At 42.2% G+C, this 18,354-nt stretch overlaps 1 protein-coding gene across 1 annotated transcript in view; it reads right to left on the bottom strand.

Moving 5' to 3' along the window:
- LOC144783025 (cytochrome P450 2G1-like) overlaps positions 1–18,354 on the bottom strand; it is a 367,886-nt gene that overhangs the window by 231,368 nt on the left and 118,164 nt on the right. Inside the window, exon 4 of the mRNA XM_078662213.1 lies at positions 9,470–9,630. Coding sequence (XP_078518339.1) covers positions 9,470–9,630 — 161 coding nt within the window. The remainder of the gene's footprint in view (positions 1–9,469; positions 9,631–18,354) is intronic.

Below are 18,354 nucleotides of genomic sequence, written 5' to 3'. Positions count from 1 at the left end.
ATTTGAAACCACATCTAAACAGGGTGGAAATCAGAGGTTTGGTGGCTTAAGGGAATCACCAGTTTTGGCAGTACTCCTACTCTGCTAGAAATTACATAACACTAAGACATGTTGCCAGAAGGCATAGCAACATTCCGCAAATCCATTCAACCAGACTACAGCTACTTTATAACACAATGCAAGCCACATTTGGACACTCCTAAGCATACTAGTCAGACTTTTATTGAAACATTTCACAATTTATGACCAGAATTCTAATTTAGAAAACTGCATTTCCATTTCAAAGGATATTTTCCCCAAGTTATGTACAAATTACGCAACAGGTGCAGAAAGGGCCAGTCTTACAGTTTGGCAGGCGACCCATTACTCGTCAGGATGGGTATACAGTCAAAATATCGAGTAAAAAATATAGAATTGCATTAATATCGAGTAAAAAATATAGAAATGACTAAATATCGGATGGACAGAATATAGACAACACAAATATCGAATTTGAGGTAAGTTAATATCGATTTACATAAATCTAGAAAGTCAAAATATCGAAGTATATAATATAGATGTTAAATATATCGATTTTTTAATAATATAATTTTTTTTATTTTTTAAATGTTAGTATGTGTGAAAAGTGTATATTTATTTTATAATTTAATTTAAGTAATGAATTATATGTATTTAATTTTTGCGTGAATTAATTCTGTAGCGGGTTGTGGGTTTATAGGGAAATAGGGTGGGAAGTAATTTAATTATAATTGATTAAATGTTTTAATTTATTTAATGGTATTTTTCTCGAATTAATTGTTAATTCATTTTGAATTGGTAAATAATTAAATTATAATTGGTAATTAATTTTTATTAATTGATAAATAAGTGAATTTTATAAAAATAAATTCTGTAGCAGGTTGTGGGTTTATAGGGGAATAGGGAGGGAAGTAATTTAATTATAATTTTTGGTAGCAACTCCAATATTGTGGAACTCACTCCCCTTAGACATTAAAACTGCGCCAACCCTGATTAGCTTCCGCAAGGCTCTGAAGACCTGGCTCTTCAATCAATAATATTATTAATATTAACCATCTGCCAAAAAGAGCTTATAGCCTCTTTCTTATAATATCGTGTCCTGACCTCTGTATCTTGGAGTATCTCATTGCGCCTAGACACCTCAGGGTAGTAGTGCGCATTAAAAATTCCATAAATAAATAAATAAATAAATAAATAATTGATTACATGGTTTAATTTATTTATTAGTATTTATCTTGAATTAATTGGTAATTAATTTTTAATTGGTAATTAATTTTTTATTAATAATTAATTAATTATAATTGGTAATTCATTTTTATTACTTGATTAATTGATAAATATGTTAATTCTATTAATTTATTTACTGTAGCGGGTTGTGGGTTTATAGGGGAATAGGGTGGGAAGTAGTTTATATGTAATTAATTAAAAAAAATTATTTATTTATTGGTATTTATTTTTAATTAATTGTTAAATATTTTTCAATTGCTAATTAATTATTTGTAAATTGGTAATTAATTTGTATTAATAGGTAATGATTTCTAATAAATATTTTGTATTTGTATTTTTATTTGATTAATAATCATAATATATTAAATTGGTAATAATTTTTAAATATTTTGTAATTGGTATTAATATATATATATTTAATAATTATTATGTGAAGTATTTCCTTTTCCTACTGTTGCACTCCTACGCTATCCAACGCTTTCCTTACTGTTGCACTCTCTGGAGTGGTAATAGTAATTTTTACCCCTACGCTATCCAATGCTTTCCCTACTGTTGCACTCACTGGAGTGGGAATAGTAATTTTTACCCTTAAGCTATCCAACGCTTTCCCTACTGTTGCACTCTCTGGAGTGGGAATATTAATCTTTACCCCTACGCTATCCAATGCTTTCCCTACTGTTGCACTCTCTGGAGTGGGAATAGTAATTTTTACCCCTACGCTATCCAACGCTTTCCCTACTGTTGCACTCTCTGGAGTGGGAATAGTAATTTTTACCCTCCCGCTATCCAACACGTTCCCTACTGTTGCACTCTCTGGAGTGGGAATAGTAATTTTTAACCCTACACTATCCAACGCTTTCCCTACTGTTGCACTCTCTGGAGTGGGAATAGTAATTTTCACCCCTACGCTATCCAACGCTTTCCCTACTGTTGCACTCACTGGAGAGGGAATAGTAATGTTTACCCTTCCGCTATCCAACGCTTTCCCTACTGTTGCACTCTCTGGATTGGGAATAGTAATTTTTACCCCTACGCTATCCAACGCTTTCCCTACTGTTTCACTCTCTTGAGTGGGAAAAGTAATTTTAACCCCTATGCTATCCAACGCCTTCACTACTGTTGCACTCTCAGGAGTGGGAATAGTAATTTTTCCTCTTCCGCTATCCAACGCTTTCCCTACTGTTGCACTCTCTGGAGTGGGAATCGTAATTTTTACCCTCCCGCTATCCAACGCTTTCCCTACTGTTGCACTCAATGGAGTGGGAATAGTAATTTTTACCCCTTCGCTATCCAACGCTTTCCCTACTGTTGCACTCACTGGAGTGGTAATAGTAAATTTTACCCTTTTCGCTATCCTACGGTAAAAATATTGTAAATTTGTTATTAATATTACATTTATATATATATATATATATGTATTAACAAATCAATTTGTATGTTTATTTTACTTACATTAATTATTTCTTAATTTTAAGGTTATTTAAGTATTTTAAGTATGTTTAAGTTAATTATATTTATTATTTCATTAATTTTTAATTAAAAAATTCGATATTTTGACTTTTTTACAATGATATTTTTGATTCGATATTTTTGTACTTACCTGTTTGGAGATAGGAGTTCGATATTTTTGCATTCTATATTTGTTACTCGATATTCTTGTAGTTCTATATTTTAGACATCGATATTGTTTCAGTGATCGGTCAGGATGACAGAGATTAATACTGTTGCCTCCTTGACTAGATTATCACCTACCATATTTAGAGATTTTTGCCGGCCCTACGGAGATTTCAGTGCTTTCAAAGGAGACTTCACCATGGGACTCCTCCGAAGGAAGAGAACGTTTGCTGAGAGGCTGACATGTTTCATGTGACAACACAGGGAAAGGCTCAGGGGCCAGACAGCATACCTGTTGACATTTTAAATATAATATAGAGCTATGGGGCCCACTATTAACATGAGTGCTAGCGGCTTGCTGTGCGATCGGACTCCTTAAATCCTGGTCACATTCCATCATGGTACCCTGTTGGACTTGGCCTTTCTGGCAGGTTCACCCCTAAACTTTTTGCTTTGATAGGTGACTTGGTGTTAATTGTTTTTGGCTTCTGCGCACTTTAACACTGTGTCCCAGTATAAAGTGCGTGCGCACTCTGAGTGCATGTGTGAGATTGGCCTGCCCTCCCATAGGAATTCATGGGGAATGTGTGTGTCCATGTTAGTTCCTGATGTGTGGGGAGTGCAGGTTCGAGTTTGGTATGTGCGGACTCGTGTGATTAAATGCTGCGCGATGATGTATGCGGCGTTAATGTGTCTAGTGTGGAAGTGCAACTTCTAGAAGTTGGCATGTCTGTGTAATAAAGGTGAAATGACTGTCTGGCTTGTGATTGACTGGAACTGGCTGGTGTGCCTGACTCCAGGAGTCAGGATGGGTCTGCCCCGGTCGTGAATAGAGAGATTGACAGCCAGATCGGTGGGAGGAGTGCACCTGGGACCTAGATAGGGCGGGGCTTTCCCTACACAATGCTTGCTCCACCCCCTGTGGTGCGTCTGATGTCCCCAGCCTGGCCAGTGAATGGGGAGAGGGGCTGAGCACAACAGAGTGCTCCAAAACCAGCTGCGTCTGGTTTTCCCTTAACCCTGCAGCCTCAGACAAAGGATTTATGTGTATAAAAAGGGGCTATGACCCCATGTAAAATATTCTTCCTGATCCTATATTGAGGGGGGCCTGCTGCTGCTGCTGGGCGCCAGGAGGACCGCCACTGGGTGCTGCCTCCCTGCCTGGAGGGCCCTGTGAGCTGGCCCCTGGGCCCAGCCTTTGCCCCCGCTGCCTTCCAAAGGACTTTGCCTGGACTTGTAAACTTTGTTTGCTAAATCGCCTGAGAAGTGCTGTGTTTCGACTGTCCAGGGAGCGCTGTGGTTTGCATATGCAGCCCGGAGCTGCAATCCCCTTTTCTCGAGGGATTCCCCGGCGTGGTGATCCCCCTTTGCTGATTTTCGGCACGGGTGCCCACCCCGTTTATTTGCCATAACTTGTAAATCGTTGGCAGGTGCCTACCCTGCATGGAGTGCCAAGCGGGAGCCTACCCCGCAGATTTATACGTCTGTAATCCCTAGCGGGTGCCCACCCCGCCAGGGACCACATTTCTAGACTGGAGCCTACCCCGTATTGCCGCGAAAAGAAAACACCGCCGCCCCTGAGCACATCGTGAAGTCAGTCCCCCCGCCGCGCTGGGATTGGTGGAGTCCGGGAACAAAGCAGGAAGCAGGCGGGAGCCTACCCCACGCACCTGCACCTCCGAACGGAAGCTGGCATCTTTCCCCTGAGGCTCCCAAGAGCGAGGGAGAGCCCCAGAGTGCAGCAGAGGAGGGCCAAGAGAGAGCCCCAAGGAGCGGGAGCTCTCGTGCAGCTGCCGCCATCAAGTCCCCGGTGAGGGAGAGCCCCGAAGAAGAGCACCGGCACCAGGAGGAAGCAGCCGGTGAGTACCGCCGGGCCGGGGGAAGTTCTGAAGGGGGTTTGTGGTGCCTGAAAGAGGCCTGGTTGTATGCAGAGCCCACGAGGGCTCCGGGGGCCATTGTTTCACGAGTCCCCCGAGTGGGACTCCAATGCCAGAATCCTTTTCGAGTTCCGAGTCCCCAGAGGGGGGGACTCCAATGTCTAGGGGCATTTTGTTATTTAGAGCCCATGAGGCTCCACGGGGGCATTTGTTCTAGAGCCCACGAGGCTCCAACATATGGCCGCATTTTGATAAATAGAGCCACAAGGTCCCCACGTGTTGGGGCACAGTTGGTTCCGAGCCCACGAGGCTCCCACGTTGTTTTTGGGCACTGGTATTGATTAGAGCCCACAGGAGAGCCAGGAGGCACGCTGGTGCCAGGCTTAGTTCCCCAGCTGCCCAGCATTTAGTGGGCAGCTGCTTCTTTTAGGCCCTTGCGCATTCTTCTTTGGCTGCCGGCACAGCCAGCCAGACATTCTGGACATTGGGCCTGTGAGCCCCAGAGAGGCCAAGCTGGCCTGGGGTCAGTTATGTGATTTTTGGCGCAAATGTGATTACCTGCCTAATGTGATTGTTATATCATATGCAATGCCTTTATGCCTATACCTCTTTATGTATGTTTATGCTTAGGAGGTTGTTTTACCTAGTATATTTCATACTAGTGAGTTAATGGTCCCATGCGTGATATATGCCTAAGGTGTCTAGGATTGCATAGGGTGTACTTACCTTTTACCAGTGGTTACTGGTTGTGTTCTACCCTTGTTATTTGGTGCTACAATTATTCTATGTTCAAAGTGCTATTTCTAACAAGTGCTTGTTCCTAACAGTGGTCCATGTGGCCCTGTCCTGTGTATATAATCCCCTGTAAATTCCGCACGTGCCAGTGGCACAGTGGAATTTATGTTTATTATCTAATGTGTTTGGTATAATACAAAGGCTATTTTTATATATAACCTTGTGTGGAGTTTCCTTTGTGGTGGACCTTGGGTGTTGTTGCTGGGTGCGAGCGCAAGCACCTTACACATCGCCTCCGGGATAAGCCTGATTGCTCGTGCCAAGCTACCAAGGGGGTGAGGAGGGGTTATCTTGGCGAGTGACTTCCTTGCCCTGACTAGAGTGGTGGTTTCTGCCTGGCTTTGGTGCAAGCACCGGCCAAACAGAAATCGCCATTTCTAACATACCCATTTTTTAAAAGGAGATTGACAGAATCCGGCATGCTATCACCCTAGCTCACTGCTGGATTCCTTGGGCAAAGTGGCAGGTTGTATAGTCCTTAATCAGCTCCAACAATTGGCCGAGGATAATAATGTTTTATCAGACCTTCAATTTGGTTTTAGGGAGGGGTTGGGCATAATAGAACGGGGTCTTAATTTAACCATCCTCATGGGAAAATATACGAAGGAGAGAAAGGGAAAACTGTACCTGGCCTTTGCTGACCGTTCGGCCGCATTTGATTGCGTACGACATGGAAAATGATGGAGTATTTTAGCGGCAATGGGGGTGGAGGCTCCTCTAATTCATTTCTTAAGGGAGCTCTATATAAATGCAACAGCTCGGGTGCGGTTAGGGCCTAACGGAGAGTGTACAGTGTTGTTCCAAGTGGAGAGGGAAGTTAGGCAGGGCTGTGTTCTGGCACATTTCCTATTTACACTATATACCAATGGTTTGGAGCAATCCATGTTGGAAGGGTGCCGGGACCTACCTCAGTTGTCAAAACGCCCAATACCTGCCCTACTCTATGCGGACAATGCCGTAATTATGGCCCAAACACCGATGGGACTACAACAGGCTCTTGATAGTTATAATGAGTTTAGGAAAAATTTAGGCCTGAGAATAAACACCATTAAAACTTTTATAATGAGTTCAATTAATCAATCAATCAGTACAATTGTAGAGCGCGCTACTCACCCGTGAGGGTCTCAAGGCGCTGTAGGGAGAGGGGGGTGCCGCTATTGCTCGAATAGCGAGGTCTTGAGGTGTTTCCTGAAGGTGAGATGGTCCTGGGTCAGTCGTAGGGGTGCGGGGAGGCAGTTCAATGTCTTGGCTGCCAAGTAAAAGAACGATCTTCCTCCGGTGGTGGTTCTGCGAATCCATGGGACGGTGGCGAGGGCGAGGCTGGTGGACCGGAGCTGGCGGGTGGGGGTGTAGAACGGGAGGAGGCTGTTGAGGTATTCAGGGCCCATTTTGTGGAGCGCTTTGTGTGCGTGGGTGGGCAGCCTGAACGTGATCTTCCTGCTGACGGGGAGCCAGTGCAGGTTTTTCAGGTGGGCGGATATGTGGCTGTGGCGGGATGTCGAGGATGATTCGTGCGGAGGTGTTCTGTATGCGCTGAAGGCGTTTCTGCAGTTTGGCTGTGGTTCCTGCGTATAGGGCGTTCCCGTAGTCTAGTCGGCTGGTGACGAGGGTCTGGGTGACCGTCTTTCTGGTTTCGGTGGGGATCCACCGGAAGATCTTTTGGAGCATGCGCAGGGTGTTGAAACAAGAGGCCGAGACTGCGTTGACTTGCTTGGTCATCGTGAGGGAGGAGTCCAGGATGAATCCCAAGTTGCGTGCGTGGTCCATGGGTGTTGGTGTGGTGCCCAGCGTCGTGGGCCACGAGGAGTCGTCCCAGGCAGATGGGGATTGTCCGAGGATGAGGACCTCTCTCTTGTCCATGTTGAGCTTCAGACGGCTGTGCTTCATCCATTCTGCAACATCTTTCATACCGTACTGGAAGTTGGTTTTGAAAGGTGAATGGGTCTTTGGTGAGGGAGAGTATCAGTTGGGTGTCGTCTGCGTAGGAGATGATGTTGATGTTGTGTTTGCATACGATGGTGGCGAGGGGGCTCATGTAGATATTGAAGAGGGTTGGGCTGAGTGAGGAGCCTTGGGGTATGCTGCAGATGATCTTGGTGGCCTCGGAGTGGAAGGGAGGGAGGGGGACTCTCTGGGTTCTGTCAGAGAGGAACGGGACAGGTGGTAGGAAGCAGAGGGATATTTACATAGAGAGCAAAAAGGTGGAAACCACTATAACGTACCCCTACTTAGGAATTTGAATTGATCATAAGAGCTCATGTCATTAGGCAATTTAGGCTAGGAAATTTCTCTTTATGAGAACGACAGCTTTAGTGAATTTCTCCAAAAAGCTAGGAAAGAGACCCCAGTAGATTTGATCTATATCTACCAAGCCAAGTGCATCAGCACGGCCACTTTGGCGCTGGGATATGGGGATACCGCGACATAAACAAAATCCAGAGGGTGGATTTTTAAGGTATTTATTGGCGGTCCCACGCTGTACATCAACCTATTTTGGCCATACCGTGTTGGTGCTACCATACATTACAGACATAATAAAGATGCAACCAGTTATGTTATGGCACCGAACCTGGTCCTCCATAAAAACCACATTTAATCGTAATTTATTATGTGATTGTCTTAAACTAGAACAAGCCTTAGAGATCAGGTGGTTAAAGTACATAAAAGTTTTTATGTCCGACTTGGGCCAGCCAGAATATTACCATAATCCTTTTTCGATGGGCTCCATCTCTAGAAAGGCTTTAAAAAAACAATGCAAGACCCATATGGAGGCAAATAGATTTGCCATTGAGACATCATGGCCGTCGGTTCAAACCAACCAAATGATGCGGTCCACCATCAGCATGCAACCATACTTAGCACATACATTAAGTGGGTATGATAGATTTGTCCTTACACAGTTCAGAATTGATGTATTTCACAGTTTGGTAAGCTTTCCGACCATAAATGATTGGTCTAAAATCTTACCAAATTGCCCCTGTGATGGAGTCTCCCTGCACACATCAATCCATGTAGTCCTGCTCTGTAAATTGTATTTGGAACAGAGGAGGAGGTAGATCAAACCTTTACTGAAATTATGGGGTATGAGGCAATGTCACCCTGCCTATCTTGCATTGCAGCTCCTAGATAATGACTGTTTTGTGAGACACAGCGCCCTATTCTTGAAGCGCACGATCAAATGTAGCAAACATGTATGAATTCCAGCCCATTTTAAAGTATGCTGCTAGGCATTAGTTTTTAACTAGTTTTAGATGTTTAAATGCTGTGCCAACTTTTATATTCTTTTTTTTTCAAATATTGTATAATAATGTGATATATCATTGTAAAACTGTGCTTTTATGGTTTTTTGTGTGCTAAATTGAAAACGGAATAAAGCTAAAGTCTGATTCTGATTCTGACAACTCAGTTAAAGATTTTTCACAAACAAACTCCCAAAGCAGGAGCTCCTTTTAGAAAAACAAAATACTAATGACACTGACACCACACGAGGGTTTCCTCCTAGAGTGTGGGTGTCATTTTATTTTATTTCTGTTCAGAACCACCAGCTTTCATTAGTGATCCAGAATAGTAAAAAATGCATCAGACCATCTGCTCTAAATAGGGTGTGCAGTCTGATGTACTTATGCTATTGGCCTCAAATTGTTGGGTCATAGGTAAAGGGTTTCTGCACATCACAGAGTGAACAAACCATCAGTCTGGCGGATAGGGTCCCCCAACACATTTGTTGAGGAGCACATTCTCTCTGTAAAACTAAAAATCAGGCCCAATGTTATTAAGAATGAAAAAATGGGACATCCTATTGCAACCTTCATTTGTGACGGTGTCTCTTTATTGAATCTTCCAAATTCTCCTGTACAATTTTGGTCAGGGGTGAAATCAGAGTGATCAAAATGCAATATGGTAAACAAAAGGAAATGGAAAAACACAACATGATTTACCTGTCCCCAAACAGAGCTGATAAGTTTGGTGCTTTCATTTATCAGGTTAAGTAGTGTGACAAAGGCTTGGTCTTCATAGTCAAAACGATTTCCAAACATAATCGAACAGGTCACATTGGAGACTCCATAGGTGAGGAAAAGGGTTGGGTCAAATGGTGATTCTAGGAGGAAAATAAAATATTGTTACTTTCTTTATTGAATGTATTTTACAGTGATATACTTGAATAACACAGGATCATAACAAGTAAACACAAATAGGTTTACATATTGAAAAATGAATTATCCAATAATGTTCTGCAAAACATGATTTCCACATATGCAGAAAATTAGAGGCTATAAGGTCTGTCATTGGAATTACACCCACTTATATTGAACATTGGCAGCAAAGTAATTAGGCACTCTCAAAAAGATATAAACACTACTCTTCCAGCTGAAGTTTGGATCTCACTATGTCTCAGAGCTTGATAAAGACCTGCAGGAAGTGTATGATGAAGTAATTCAATTAAGACCATTTCATAGAACACTGATATGAATATTACATCATTTTTCCAGGAATACAAAAACTTCAGAGATCTCAAAGGACCTACCACAATGTATATGATTTCAGCAGGTATCATATTAGAAAAACAACACTCTGGAGCCAAAATGTCTACATCCCCATTATTATAAATTATTTCAAGGTTGATGGTCCACTATTCTCTTAATAAACTATGGCTCTTTATTCAATCCATGGAAAACACGTTTGCTTATTCTCTTTTACAAGAAAAGCAAATTGTCAGATCCAACTTCCTATAGACCTATTAGTCTCCTAGTCTTCTGGTGATGAAGTCCCACTCCGAATTACAGAAACCAACAGACTCTGAGGTAAGTGCTTGAAATGTGAAAAACTCTTGTAATGGACTTTGCGGAACAGTGAGCAGTCACCGTGTGTCCTTTACTAGTTACAATATGCAAAGGTTCAGCATCGAAGGGAGCATCGGATTTTCATTTTTGCATCTGTCTGATAAGGACACAATCTTCTGTTCAAAATGTAGTACTCTGACCACATCTGCGCTTGTCTGCATAAATTTTCATTCTGGACTTGATAAGAATTAGTGAGTCAAACTTTCTAGGCATCAGCTTATCTTTAATTGTTCCACTGAGGCAGCTTGGTGCCCAAAGCTCTCCCAAACTTCAAAGTGGCTGGACTCTCACCAGTTGTAGAATAGGGAGTACACCTGTATGCACGAAGGGTAGAATAAGAATGGATTTGTACTCAAGTCCTTTCAGTGCAGCACACTCTACAGCCGTTTTAAGAGTGCTGATAAAATGATCAACAATGCCATTAGCTTGTAGCCAAAAAGGTGTGCTTTTCTGATGCTTGAGATTTAAACGAGCAAAACTCCCAACTGTTGACTGGTGGGCTATTGTCAGATTGTAAAATTGATGGAACACCCCAGGTTTCAAAAAGGCCTTCTAGAATTGGTTTAAACTTGCGTGGATTCTATACACGGGTTTTCAATATCGTCTCTCTTTGATTCATACTAACTAATCAGATAATGTGGGTTGAGCTGGGAATTAGGGTCCATGTAGTTCAGCTCAGCCCACATGAACTGAATAGTTGGTAACAATCGATTAGTCATGTCTTAAAACGCTGGATCTGCCTTCCGCGTTACTGAGAAGCCACACTGATGAATCAGAGAGAGACGATATTAAAAACCTGTGTATAGAATTCAGGCAAGTTTAAACCAAGCTCGAGCGCTTGCGTCATATATCTGAGCGCTACAGTGTGTCACGTTGTTATACAATGGTCCCGATTTCTTTTAATTGTAGAAGCAGAGCACACAGTATGAAGAGACATTCGCCTCTCTGCTGCTACTAAGCGCGAGCCCTTGATACAAGCTCAAGTAAGTCACTCCCTTTTCTTTTGCCCATGTGTTGATAGTTTAGAATTGCATTCCCCACATTCATGTATTGGCAAGTAAATGCACGTCGTGTGAAGCGACCGCACTGGCTCCCACGCAGGAATTTGGATAAAAGCCTACATCACAAATAACAGGACTTCAGTAAAAAATTGGCTTTGAAGAAAGACACAAGGCAAGTGGTAGTTTGAAACCTAAGAACTCGGCATGCCAGTTTCTTTCAACACACAGTGTGGACAAAGCGGTGCACACATGGCTGGGTTTTTCGTTAGAGTGCACCAAAACATAGTTAATCTTATTTTTTTTCCCTCCAGATTAGCACATTGAACAGTGCAGCTCATCCGGTTACTGATTGCCAAACGGCTTACCTCTTTTTTCCAAAAAGGTAAGAACAGACCCCAGAGTGGAACTAAGCTGTAGATCAAATATAAGTCTGAATCCATACTTATAAATTCACAATATTCCATTATATTGTAGAGACCGACCATGTCCTGGTTCTGAAGAGAACTCTTAAATGAAGACAGGGTTACAAACTCGTCGACCACACCCAGCTAGCCACAACCATCACGACCTCACTGAATGACACAGTGTGTAAACAAGGCATTCAGCCTGTTGCAATCTCATTGTCGACTAGCTAGCTTTAGCATGCTGCAGATTTGTAAATTGAAAATAAGTCTGCACCGCTATTGTTTCTTTTCTTATTTAAGAGCTGGTCATTCATGTTGTTATTGAATTTTTGTTAAGTATCTGTTAAATGTTAATTTTCCTGTACTTATGATTTGATGGAATGTTGAATTATAAAGTATGTCTTTTTCTCGTGACTTGAGTTAATGTTTTTTATGTACGCAATTTAACTAACGTTGAAAGTAAAAAAGTGAAATAAATACACTAAACCCTCTTTCTGTGTTAAAAGGGTGGATCTAAAGGCATTTAGAAAAATAACAGGTCCACCTAATTCTTTGTTAGAAGCTTAAATGGTGGCCTATTTTTGACGTGAAGGCAGGCCAAACCCCCATTGTTGGAAATTGAGTAACCAAGCACTTGGTGAAGTGCCTTAAAGGACATGAATTGTATCTTTATCTTTTTATGTTTTATGGCCGCCATAAAGGAACCTTGATTTTACAGTGGTATTGAGGCTGTCCACGTATAAACCTTTGTTTTTGATGGTGTAAGCCAAGGCACTGAAGACAGTTCATTGTACTTTTCATCTGGCATAATATTTATCGATGCACTACTGTCTATGATAAATGGGACATAGCCACCATTATCCTTTAGTTTGATTTTGGTACACTGTCCAAATGAATTTCATGACTTTACCTGTCAATCTTTTTTCCACTTGTACTCTTTCTTACAGGAAGTTAACACTGCATGTGCACACCTTTAAGTAGGCAGCATTGACATCGCACATCCATCTTCTTCACTGTCACTCAACAGTGATGTCGAAGAACTTCTGGGGGAAGAATTCAATGGCAATTGGCCTCTTTCAGTTTATACTTCCTTCAACTGATGTTGCCATTTACTTCACTGGATGTGATGGGAATGGTTCTGGGCCTTTCTGGCATCCATTTCGACGTGATGCACTTGCTCTTTTCTTTACTTTGCAAACAATTACCAAATAGTTCTTCTTCCCACAGACTTTACATATCTGCCCAATGGCGGGACATTTACCTTCAGGTGGAAAGGAAAATCCACATCGAACACATAACTTCTTTTTCTCTTAAGACGTTAACTTGTGGCCTTCTGGATTATGTATTTTCGTGCTTTTTACACTCAACAGCGATTTTATCTGGGCTCCTTCAGCCTCCATGTCAGCTGTCTGTTTGTCAACACATTCTTCAGCTATAGCCAACATAAGCACACGTTCCAGACTGAGCATTTCTCTCAGCATCCAACTTCTGACTGAATCAAACATGCAACCATGACTCTAAGTGGAATGGCTTCTTCATCATTGAATTTGTTGAACTTACAGTGTTTAATGAGCATTTAAAGTCTTATAACAAATCCATCTAACGTTGCACGGACTCTCTGTCTTTCCTGGTTGAAAATGTACCTTTTGTATTCAGCCTTCTGCATCAGATTGAATTTGATGTTCAATGCTTACTTGAGGTGACTGTACAAAGTCTCTTCACTGCTGGGTATCTTCTTGATCACTTTTTTTTACTCCATGCTTGCCATGTATTTTAAATAGCTGGTGATCTTTTTGAGGCCTGGGCGTAGTACTACACTACGCTAGTGGAGCGTACGTAGTTTGCGCTACTACGCGCTAAGCGAATTGCAGGAAGCACAGTGCAAAAGGGCGTAGCGTAGCAGGCGTCATTTCCTTGCTCGTGGTCCTCAACGTCAAGTTGGCGACTGCGAGCGAGTAAAATCAACAACCCAGCAAGACTTTTTCCTCGTTCGCGATCAACAATATCAAGCTGCTGACCGTGAGCATGGACAATAAACCTCTCGTTGAGATTCTCAACGCGGGGAGGTCAGGTTTCTCATTGCGAGTGGTCACATATGCTTGTGACCGCTCGCGATGAGAATCTACCAGTCCGTGTTGACAAAGCTGCCGCTCCAGTACAAATCTACTTGAGCGGCAGAAAACGACCGCTTACACTGTGCAAGATGCCGTTTGCAATGATTGCACAGTGCGGACAAGCATCCGGCACTGTGCAATCAGTGCAAACAGCATTTTCCCTACCGCACTACGGAGTTCGCGTAGCTTGCATCGTGCGAAGTGCACTTCTCGTAGCTACGCGTAGCGCTACTACGCAAACTGAGCCCAGGCTTAATCTTTTTGTTATCTACTTCTTCCAGCACATCATTGAAATCTTCAACATTTTCTGATCAAGGCAGTACATCTGGTGGCAATATTCTGCTTCTTCCCAACAGCAAAGGTAGATGGTGGTTTTAAAAAGCAGCGGTTGTGTGACCAGTTGTGGAACTAACTGACATTGAGAGTGGAGTTCTCTCTGACCTTGTCCGCTGTCCATCAGGATCAGTTTTAATTATATCATCGCTAAGGCCTTGTAACATGCCACATCCTGTTCAGCCATATTCAAGACTTTTGGAATTGGAATGAGCCAACACCTGGTAGCTCCAGTGGGTGGCTGAAACCGGTCCTAGGAAGCTTGAATCCGGTCCAGGAAAGGCATGGCTTGGCAGTTCGGGCTGGACTGTTCCCATGAGACACTGGGTCAGACTGATTTGCATATGGCCATGTCTGAACTGGGGTGGCAGAGTGGGCTAAAGAACGGTGATGGATTAAACCCAGAACTGTTGAATGGGTGTGAGTGTTTGATTGGTTCTTATACTCCGTCCATCACCACCCCCTATTGTACCACTTTGTTTGCCATAAGTTGGTAGGGTATGCTCAGACGTGAGTCCCTTGTTCACTTTGCCACTGGATTCAAGCCAGCCTGGCTGAAGATGGCTGTAATGTCAGAAACCGGTCCTAGGAAGCTTGAATCCGGTCCAGGAAAGGCATGGCTTGGCAGTTCGGGCTGGACTGTTCCCATGAGGCACAGGGTCAGACTGATTTGTTTATGGCCATGTCTGAACTGGGGTGGCAGAGTGGGCTAAAGAACGGTGATGGATTAAACCCAGATCTGTTTACTGGGTGTGAGTGCTAGATTGGTTCAGATGCTCCGTCCAACACCAGCCCCTTTTGTACAGCTCCAGTGGGTGCTACTTCAGGAATAGATTGCTCCTTAAGCACAACCCCCTGGTGTTTGTTTGGGTGGCTGCACCTGGCACTGAGTGTAGTGTAGTTCCTATATCCCTGATAGGCTCTGCGCATTGGAATAATATACACTATAGATTTGACATAGGACTGAGGTCAGTATGTCTCTAGCTAGTACATTAAGCTTAATTAGTTGGGTGTGCCAGCTAACTCAGAGGTCTCTAGAAACTTCTTTAATAAACAAGAAGGGTTTAGTTTCTGACAACTGCATAAACATGACATCTTTGTTTCACTTAGAATCGGAACAGTCTCAGAATCGTGGAAACAATAGATAACAGTTTTACTTAGTCAATCATGCATGCTTGGTTTCAACAGAGTTTACACAGTAATAGATAGACAGGCATTTCAATAAAAAGGGTTTATAGAACAGTCTTATTTCTCGTGCAAGAGATATGAACTGCTACAATCGCAAGACAGAATGCGAAGCATAATACGTACAGCGTTAGCAGTAAGATTAGATAATACTACAATAGCATGGTTTGTAGCTATGACATATAATCATAAAATACATACATAAATAACACAGGCTAAAATGGGAATACTCATCTGATGCTTCTATTTAGTTCTACCCCAGTCTGCCTAACCTAAATGTAGTACGAGGTAAGAAGTAGGTGCTGTCTCTAAAGGATAGCTAGATATAGTTTAGTTTTACCAGCGTTGCCAAAATTCCCTCTAGGTTTTAGTATGCTCCATACCTTAGAAAGAGAGAGGTTTAAATCTTCCTTGTCTCGATCTCTAACACACCCCAAGGGGAGTCAGAAACACTGGAGCAGGATTCTGTGTGAGGAGGATCACAGCGTCTGGTCAGTATTTCAGGCGGGGACTTGACTTCCTTCCGAACTTGCCGTGACAAGCCGTGTCGTGCAAGTAGGCAGCCAAACCGTGATTTGCCATGGCAAGTGAAGGTATATTTATACCTTGAAGTTGTTTAGAAATGCCAGAATTGATGTAAAAGTCGGGCAGAAGAACATCCTGAATGAACCCCTAATGAATAGATGTTTATGCATAATTAATGAGTTCTTGTAACAATCAATAATCTAAGCAAGGGGAAGTCCTAAAGGCTTAAGAGTCTGGTTTTCCAAGAACTCGTTGTGATGGTGATGGATGGATGTAGGTGGCCATGCCTGTATTTGGTTTTCATGGATAATGCCTACATAATAGTAGGATTTCTACGCCTAAATATGGGCAATGCAAATTGTGACCGTATAAGGGCATACATCGGAAAACCTATATACGGTATCTAAATCGACACACAACACCCACTCCACTTTCAAATGAAAGACATTAAAAAATTTTAAACATGCTAAACATATCTAAAATATAGCTACACATGATTTGCTAAAAACATGTTGTAAAATACATTGTGAAAAATGCATTATAACTGTTGCTATGCATGAAAATGCAATGGTGCTATACACAGTGAAGCAATGTTTCATTCTAAGCACAAGTTGGCATTGAATGCTAAGTGAATGAACATACATATATACATTATGAAAGCGTCCAAAACTTGCATCTGGGCTACAAGGGATTGATTCTAATACCCCTCAAAATCTGGAAGACTTTGTTGAAAACATTTTTACATCTCGCCTGGAACCAGTATTAGTGGGCTTAGCCAAAGACATTATAGACACTCTTAACACTTGTGTGGCAGGTCTGCTAAAAACATTTAACCAAATTGATATATTTATTAAAGAGTATAGAGGTTTGCAAGCTCAAGATACTCAGGCGCAGAAACCGTGTAGTTGTATGAGAGGGGAAATCAGGGGACAAAAGGGTAGTTTAAGTTCAGCCCTGGTTCAGGACCCACCTTGTATTGTGGAAAGAAATAGTGACAGTGGTATGATTAATAACTTGTTTTCCGATCCAGGTGGTAGCTCTAATACAGATGGCAGGCAGGGGTCAGGACCTAGAGAAACTATAAGGAAAAAAGCAAATGGTATACATATGGGTCACCCCAGTAGACAGGAGAAATTCGGTGGTAGGCATTTAGATCTGCCTCCTGATGCCGCTCCTTTAGTTGCAGTATTTACAAGGGTCCCCCCCCAGATGAAAATGTGATTGAATCCACTCATGATCTCCTAACACAGTCTAAAAAGTGGTGCGTTCAATATAGCAGTGGTGGCCTTGATATAGCACCCAATATTATTATGGCCAGAAGAGTGAGTTGGGTAGGGCATCGACCTAAAAATATTGCAGGAGACTGCGTGGTTGTTAACTTCAAAAGACCTAATGTAGCAAACTGATTGTTCTGGTATGCTTCTGAGATAGTTTCCCCTGACATTAGACCAGTACCACTGGGTTTCTTTTATCACCCTGTAATTGGATGTTCAAGGGATTATGGCATCCCTGTACAAGTATCTACGGAGGAGAGACACCTATTGACATCAAGGGTTCTTTCTAGTGGTCTGATTGCTAATTTACAATCTAAATCAGGAGGGGTTCCAACACGCACTGTAGTAACAACCACAACACTATCATCCATCATGCATAACCCCAGAAACCCATGTAGCATAGACATATCTCTGCATAATCATTTTGCTCCTCTGTCAGATCTGGAGGAAAATGATTGACTAATGGATACAAGACATGCACTTACAAGATTGTCCACCCTCATCAAATCAAGTAATAGCATGTAAAATGATGAGTTGGAATATTGCAGGAATTAGGGCTAAACGGAATGATATTATATGGGTGGATTACATAAAATATTTTGATATTATTGCCCTGCAGGAAACGTGGGATTCTTCTGAGAATTGCTGTTTTAATGGCTTCACTAGTTTTGTTGTACCTGCTACTCCAGGGACGGTGGGCAGAGCAAACGGAGGGCTAATCTTCCTCCTCTCACTAAGATTGAAAGGCTCACTAACAATGTTGGAGACAGGCTCGAAAAACTTCTTAATTGTTGAATGGGTAATGCCAAATTTGGCTAAAATACTATTGATTAATTTTTATAATGTAAAAGAGAGCGTGTTTCTCAGTCAACACTTAATCTCCTTAGAGAGTTTTTTGTCAGAATATAAACTAAAACACAATTCGGTTTTTGATATTATTTTAATGGGAGATTTTAATATACATTTATGTGGTCAGAATTGTCAAATTGAGGGTCATTTGGGCCCACCGGGGGCAGTGGTTCCCCATTTTGAACATAATGGTCAGGGCGATGCCCTGGAGGAGCTTTTGGCTACCATGAATCTTTTTGAGCCAGAGGTTAGTGAGGGGGGGCAAGGACTGACACATTTAAGGGCACAGAGACAGGT

Source organism: Lissotriton helveticus, chromosome 9 (assembly GCF_964261635.1).
Source record: "Lissotriton helveticus chromosome 9, aLisHel1.1, whole genome shotgun sequence".
NCBI lineage: Eukaryota > Metazoa > Chordata > Amphibia > Caudata > Salamandridae > Lissotriton > Lissotriton helveticus.
Note: the sequence above shows the minus strand (reverse complement) of the source record. Positions and strands in the feature narration are given on the sequence as shown.